This window comes from Podarcis gaigeae, assembly GCF_964106915.1.
Source record: "Podarcis gaigeae genome assembly, chromosome: 16".
NCBI lineage: Eukaryota > Metazoa > Chordata > Lepidosauria > Squamata > Lacertidae > Podarcis > Podarcis gaigeae.
The window spans coordinates 26289569-26297518 of record NC_139693.1 but is presented as its reverse complement, the minus strand read 5'-3'; the positions used below and the strand labels follow the sequence as shown (position 1 = coordinate 26297518).

General features: G+C 49.8%; 1 protein-coding gene across 9 annotated transcripts in view; it reads right to left on the bottom strand.

Moving 5' to 3' along the window:
* Positions 1 to 4244: 4244 nt before the first annotated feature.
* CABP1 (calcium binding protein 1) overlaps positions 4245 to 7950 on the bottom strand; it is a 73080-nt gene continuing 69374 nt past the window's right edge. For all 9 annotated transcript variants that reach the window (XM_083717506.1, XM_083717504.1, XM_083717508.1 and 6 more), the window contains 2 exons: positions 7426 to 7573; positions 4245 to 4830 (listed from right to left, as the gene is read on the bottom strand). In XM_083717506.1, coding sequence (XP_083573632.1) covers positions 4805 to 4830; positions 7426 to 7573 — 174 coding nt within the window. In that variant the 3' untranslated portion in view covers positions 4245 to 4804. The remainder of the gene's footprint in view (positions 4831 to 7425; positions 7574 to 7950) is intronic.

Here is a 7950-nt window from a genome sequence, read left to right as displayed (position 1 = left end):
TTTTCATCAGGGTTGGCAAACTGCTTTGGGAGACATCTCTCTCTGTCTCTGTCTCTGTCTCTCTCTCTGTCTCTCTGTCTCTCTGTCTCTCTCTCTCTCTCTCTCTCTCTCTCACACACACACACACACACACAGCGAGAGGGGGGGGGGGGACCACAGGCCTGAGGACCAAATCTGGCCCTCCCGGCTTCTCTATAGGCCTTCAGCACTCTCCACAGCCATAACCAAACCCCTCACTGGTCCTGAGTGGTTTTGCCTAACTAGGTAGACTGTGTCATTGAGCTCTGCTAATACCTCTTGTTTGCCTGAATGGAGGGAGTGAAAATCTGTGTAGGAATCAGCGTTCTCCACAAAGGTAAAATTTACATCCGTTACTCCACCCGCTTTTACCTCTGGCCCCACCTGCCACTGGTATATGGCCTCCCAGAAGGTTGTTTAGAGCACAATGTGGCCCTTGAGCTAAAAAAAGGTTCCCCACTCCTGCTCTAACCTATCAGGAAAGTAAAAGCAGGCGTAAAGTTCGGAATGATTCTATTAGGGTGGCAAGAGAAGTGTTTCTTACGTGCTTCACAACTAATACACGCAGCTGTCTGAAGGAGGCCACCATCAGGTTATTAAGACCAGGGTCCAAATTTTCCAGGCTGCACTCCTAGCTGCAGCATGTAGTTAAAGGTAGAACCATGGGGGCAAGTCACACTAGTATGGAGACACTGCACTTGCATGCTGAGCAGCCTAGCTGGGCGGATCCTTGCTCCGCTTGTGTATTGTCTGCAGGGCAGCTTGGAATCTCTCCCAGTGCTGGCCGGGAGATGAAAGCAGAGGAATAATCCCTGCAATGAGATTATTAGATTGAAGGTTTAATCCCTGAACCTGCCTGTACAAGAAAACAGCCTCTCTCCTGCTGAATTTGGCTTCCGGAGACTGAGTTTTACAGAGAAGGAAGCCATCCTTTGGTCTGCAGAATGGTAGGGCAACTCTCACACTCTGGCTTATTCCCATTTTGGCTAAGGCTGGTCCAATAGTACTTGGGCAGGTACAGGAGGGCTGGGTGGCTGCACCGCAAGTGGATGTGAACTGTGCATTATAATGTATGTTGGAAGTAGAGCGCATCCTTGAAGGCCAGCAGGCCCAGTGGTATCAGCACCTAAAAGGGTTGCAGCTGAGGAAGATACCTGGCTGAGTCCAAGGAGAGTTGCTGCTGCTCCGAGTAAACCAGCGTTCACTAGCTTAGTGCCTTCCAGATGTTTTGGACTACAACTCCCATCATCCCTCGTCAGGGATGTGCTTGCTACGAAGGGGGCCTCTTGGTCGTTCCACTGTCCTCAGAATCTCAAGGGCTGGTGGCCCATGAGAGGACATCCTCTGTGCCACCCCATTAGTTGTGCAATTCTCTCCCCCCAGAGGTGCATCGGGTGCCTTCACAGTACAGCTTTTGTCATCAACTGAAAACAAACCTCTTTCAGCTGGCCTTTCCCACTAGAGAGGTGTATTTTTAAGACCCACCCTGTTCTTGTTATTCTGATTTGTTTCAAACTGTTTTTAATATTGCATTTTTATTTGTTGCGACCTGTCGCGGGACCTCGGCGTGAAGGGTGCGTAATAAATCAAAGTAATAATAATAAATACATCTAGAGTGGGGGTTTTCAAAGTGGGCAGTATTTGCATTCCCAGGGAGCGGTGGGGTTACCTAAGGAGGTGATCAGAGTCAAGCAGGTGGCAGCAGAGTTCTGGAGGTGTAAATGGCTTTCAGACTTTGAAAATCACTGGGTGAAGTTTGTCAGTTTTGTTGAATTGATAACACTTACTGGATTTTGAATAAATTGTTGCTGTTTTAAATGTTATGGTGCAATTATCTTCCTTAGTGGGTCGTGCAAACTGTTGTTCTGGATAATATTTTTCATAGGGTAGGGTAGAGGCAGTGCTTTTTTCTGGGGGTACTCAAGGGTACACAGCACTGGCACATCACCCCCCCCCCAATGTTCAAAGCGTGGCACTTACTTTAACAATTTGATGGTGAGTACTGGCGCTTCCCCCTCCCTCAAAAAGAGCACTGAATAGAGGGCAGTGGGGATGAGCTTATGGAACCAAGGGGGCAGCGCTTGAAAAAGCTTGCAAACCACTGTTCTCGCGAGCAGACAATACAAGGTTAGCTGGGCCGATGATCAGCTCCACAAGAAGACAGTTTCATGACACATGTAAAAGCTGCAGGGCATATCTTCAATCAGCTCAAAGTTATGCCCCCCCCCCTTTCAGAAAGAATGTGGGGTGGGAATCTGCTGCATTTAGAATATTGCAAACTGTTCTGGTAGTTCCGCCTTAACCACAGTTTGTTAGAAAAGGGTAAGAAATATCAGCCAGGAGTTGGAGCCTCTTACCTGCATAACCAGGGATTTCTAATTTAGAAAGAAAAGGCCCAGGAGCTCCTTGAACCACGCTGGAGGTAGAGGGCTGTCATCTTTTGTGTCCAATGGTTGGGCTGGCATCAAGGCTCAGCATGGTCCAGCACCTGCCAGGAGGGCTTACACCTCAGCAGCAGGACCTGTCCACAAGATCCTGCTTCTCCCCTCCACCCCTTGTAGCCTGCTTGCTTGGTTCATCCATTTCTTACTCTGACCCAGGCTGTAGCAGTGGTGAAAGAAGGAGGGTCAGAAGATGCCCCTGGTCTGCTTGCTGACTCACTGGGCTCTGCCTGGCAAGCAAGCAAGTAGTACCAATGATGATCAGGAGGAAAAGCAGCAGCAACAACAACTGGTGATTACAACACCCTGGGGAGCGGTTAGGCTCACTTAGCAAAGGGGTCCATGGATGGTATCTTGCTGACAGGCCCTCCGGAACCTGAAGTGCCTCAGCTTCTTCATACCTGGGACCCACTTTTAGTCCAAATGTTCATTTGAGGACTTGCTTCTTAATTAATTTATTTTTAAAAACCATATAGTTCCATGTGGGGGCAGTGCTGCTGCTGTGACTAATCTTAGGTTAAGCTGAGACCAGTCTGTGGGTTCTGATCCACCAGCTGAAAAGATCATTGGCCCAGGGCAAGCATGGGCAGACCTCATGCGTGTTAGATCTACTCAGTGATTGGTTTCCCCCCTACTAGAAACCCAAGATGTACCTTACAGCGTCAGGTGGGAAAGGCTTAAAGCACATCTCCCCATGTGCCTCTGCAATAAATCCTGGGAACTGTAGTTTATACACTGTAGCTCTGTGTCTGCTCCCCCCCCCTTTGTTCTGCTGCCACCAAACCCTATAGGGTCTTGAGGTTTACTTAGGGGGCTGGATCAGGCCTCCAGGCTGCTGGTTAGCTACCCCTGCAATAGACAGTTCTTCTAAGGAGATTGTGCTGCCTGGTGTGTTGTGACTGCCACTAGAATGGGCAACAGATCAACATGTGCTAACATTCTTCCTCTGCTATCTGTGGCATCAGGCAAGTGATAGCTGTGACTGCTGGAATTTACTTTGATTATGCCAGGCTCTAAGGCTGCCTTGGAAATGTGACCCCTGGCATCAAGCTTGCTGGTTTCAGACAGAACTTCTGCCCCACCCATTACTCAGAAACTGGAGTGGAAATAATTCAAAAGAATCCTAGAAACTGTAGTTTAAGGGTGCTTGGAATTGTAGCTCTGTGAGAAGGAAACTACAGTTCCCATGATTTTGTGTGTGTGTGTGTGTGTGTGTGTGTGTGTGCTTTAAATATATGGTGTGGATGCAGCCAGTGAGGCAAAGGACATGTTAGTACCCTTTCCCCCCATTTTGATGTACAGAAGCCAAGTGGACTGGCAGCTGATTCTCTCTTCAACACTAGCAAAGCGAGCATCCCCCACGGCACCTAAGGGCTATTGGTTAGTTTGTGCGGCACACACAGCTCTGTGTTTCAACAGAGGTATAAAGAGGAACAGATGGGGAGGGGCTGCCTTTTCCTCATCAGAGGAGCCCTGATGGATCTGGTCAGTGGTCCATGGAGTCCAGCCTCCTGTTCTCGGAGTGGCCAGCCAGATGTCTTGCAAATGGAACTGAGCAAAACAGCCCTCTTCCACCTGGGATTCCCAGGATTGGCATTTGGGGGCTTTTACTACCTCTGACAATGGAGGTAGGACAGAGCCACCGAGGCTTTCCTCCTCCTCCTCCTCCTCGCACCTGCTGTCTCAAGCAGTTGTCTAATGGTAGGGCCGGCTCCATCGCTGTTGCCATCCCCACTGCCTCAAGCGACCTCTCCTCCTCCCACAGAAGAGCCAGGCCTACCAAAGTCTTGCTCTTGTTATTTATGTTTTGCATTTCAAAGGTATATTTGCTCTCATTAACATAACCGCAGGGAGACACAAGAACATTCCGGGAGGCTATAAATAACTCAACACAGATGATTAACAACACAAGGAGGCATGAGGCCAATACACAGTCAGTTCACCAAGGAAAAGAGTGCAATCCGTGGCAGGCACCAATCCCAGGTGGCTTTTTGCCATAAGCCACCAGTTTGAGAGAACCCCTTCCTTCTCTTTCACCTTTGCAGTGCTTGCCGGAAGAGTCAAGGCAGGGAAAGAGTTGTCACCTTCGCTTGCAAACGTGGCTGGTCCTGGAGCCCAGCGTCACCCAGGAACGCTTCCAGTTGCTGGAGATCGTCTTTTTTCACAGTGTGGAAGGGTGAAGGAGCATCAGGGCCACTTTGGGTCAGAGAGGCAGGTTGGCGTCTCGCACTGTCTCGAGCGCAGCCAGTGCGTCAGCCTTTGCATAGGAACATTGGGGCTGGGCGCTCCATTCAGGTCCTCGTCTTCCCTCAGCTGCTGATTCATTTTCAGCCCAAGAACCATACTCAGCGGGACATCATCCTGACAAACTCTGCAGGCAAGAAGGAAAGAGAAAAAGGGAAAAAGATCTACATCATACGTTTAAAACACATTAATGTAGCACTTCAACAGTCCTAGCTTTCCCCAGTAATACTGGGAACTGTAGTGCATCCCTCACTAGGATGACGAGATATGTCATCCAAAACTGGTTTGAAGTCCATATTTTGATATCAGTTTTTGACCTGGCAATGTATCGCAAATCATGATGTGCGTGCATGCTATGCAAAAATCACAGTGTGGGGGAAACTCTGAAGCCAGCCAATGCTTCTCGCGATTCCTCCCTCTACATATCTCCATCTTTATTTCAGACATCATGATATATTGATATATCGCGATGTTTAGCTGGTGATAAATCAGTGTTGAAAACCAGTTTTCACCCAGCCCTAACCTTCACAAGTGCTACAATTTCCAGCACTCCTAACAAACTACAGTTCCCAGGATTCTCTGGGGGTGTCATTTGCTTTAAACTTATGGTACGGATGTGACAATAGAGAAGGAAGGTGCGTAGGAAGTGGCCTTATACTGAGTCAGGATGCTGGTCGATTAGGGCAAGTAAGGAACTGCTCTGCTAGTCTCAGTCTGCCGACCTCAGCCATTCTTCCAGCTGCCTGCCTTCTTGCAACTAACCAGGTGGTGGCCCTGTTTGTCAGCTTCCTCTTCCTCCTTAGTCTCAGTGTTGCCCCTTGTAGAACTCAGCAGGGGGGCAAAACATTACTTAAGTTAACATTCCTTAACTATCATAGGCCCTGGTGCCACCTATTGTTGGCCCTACCAGTCCCAATGGGCACCAACCACCACTGCCTACACCAGCCTCTGCCAACTTGATACTCTCCATTTATTTCTGGCTACAGCTCCCGTCAGCCCCAGTCAGCACAGTGTGTGCTTTTACCAACCCCAGTATCAAATGGCCATACTAGGGTCTGATAGGAGTTGCAGTTCAAGACATCTGGAGGGCATCAGGTTGGAGAAGGCAGCTGTAAAGCACTAGATGATCCAAGGGCTGTGCAGGAATAGTGATAATGAATAATCAATCACCTGCTGCTTCAAGCACTGAATATTATTCAGGACATTTAAATATATATATATATTCCTTTGGTCTTCACCAGCTTCCAGATAGCAGCTTCTTAGAAATGCTGACATTATGAACTGACTCAGTTGAGATTGGTCACAGATGGATGAGAGCCAAAAAGCTAAAGGAGGTTCTGTGGAAGAACGGTTTGCCTAACCAGGGAGTGGATTTGGCCTTTTCTGTAGGGGGTTGCATGCCCCCTTAAGGATCAGGTTTACACTGTATGTGTGTTTTATTGTTAGATCCAGGCTTCCTGTTGGAGGTCCAAATGTCCATGGCATGAAACACTTTTCATAAGTTTAGGAGATCCTCAATGGGCAGAGGTAGCCTGGCCACAAATATCCAGGATATGGTTCTCCAAGCCTTTCTTTCTGGCCCTCAGAACTCTCCACACCATTATTGAGTGCTTTTTGCCTTCCTCCAGTGTTTCCTGCAAGGACAATTCCTGACGGGATGGGTAAGTGCCAGGAGCAGGTCAGTAATAACTCACAGTGTCAGTGAAGCTGACTCTTTATTCAAAGAAACAAATAGCTCAGGAGGCCAGACTTAAAGAGCACAGCAACTCTTCCTGGTAGATCTTGCCCCAATAAGGCTGTGATGGCCTGGGATTCGGACTTGGAGGCTGAACCTGAGGAATCCCAGCCTGCACAGGATTCCCCACCTCCAGAACCAGCTGAGCCGGGGCTGGGGCTTGAGCCTGAAGGGTCCTCACCTGTGCTGGATCCTCAGGTGCAGGCACCAGCTGAGTCTGCTCTGGCTCCTGAGGTGATGGAGGACCCATTGCCTGCAGGTGCTCCACTCTCAGCCCCGTCAGGGGAAGCTGAGGTTGCCTCTGGGTCTGGTAACCCTCCAGTCTCTCCTGAGCTGCAGAGGCTCAGGGCAGAGAGGCGGAGGGAACTAAGTTGCTGCAGGAGGAATGCTCGCCTCCAGACCAGGAGAGGCGAGTCACCTGTGGACCGGGGCCGCCCTATACCTCGGGGCAGATAAAAGCCAGCCAGCCCCAGTCCCAAGAGCAACGTTGTTGGTAGCCTGTTCCTGCCTGCACCCTGTCCTGCTTCTCTGCCAGAGCTCCTGACCTCACCTGACTTCCTGCCTTGGACCCGGCTTCAGCTTTGACGGACAGCCTCCCTACTGCACCCTCGACCTTGGACTGGACTTGGACCTCGCCTCATGGTGAACCCTCGGGACCAGCACAAAGGCAGTTGTGAGGACTGAAGGCCGCTGCCTTCCCATAGATGCCTCAGCCTCCTCCACCCCTGGGTCCTTCTCAAGCAATTTGAGACTCAGTCAACAGGTCTGTCTCTGCTCCACCCTCTTCATGCCTCTTCTGATCCTGGGAAACCAGGGGGGAGGGCGGCTGGTTGCAGTAGGAGGGCATTCCCTTGAGGGTTACCCAGCTGTGCCTGCTACCACTCCACTGCGTCCAGCTAGTCCATGACTCACATTGGGCATGCCCTCCATTGGAACCGGGAGCAGATCTGCTGCTTGTCCAGTGGGAAACCCCTCTCTCTCTCTCACCTTCAAAATCCACTCGTCCGTCTCCATTCAGGTCGACGTCCCTTATTATATCTTCTATGTCCCGGTGCCCCACTTGCTGCCCAAGCAGCTTCTTCATTGCTTCTCGTAGTTCATTGGTGCTGATCTCTCCATCACCGTTTGTGTCGAACTGCAAGGAAGCAACAGATGTCAGGGACTGTTAGGATGGAACTGGTCAGATTTCTCAGGACCCACCCCTCTCATCTCCACAGTTGCCAGTGTCCTTTCTCACCTCTTGAGCCACTCTGGCAAGAACATCACCTGATTGAAACCAGACTGGTATCTGTGATTTTGCTTTAAGTTATTTATATCTTGCCTTTTGTGAAAAACACTTTAAAGGTGCATTGCAAAGCTAGGGAGGAACCTGTCCACCCCCACCCTCCCCCACCTCCCACCAAGCTCTGCTAAATGTTCTGGATGGTGAGAAGTCTAGCAATATCTGGAGGAGGGCACAGAGGAAGATTAAAACTCACGTTTTGATTTATATTAGACTGCCCACATGCAATT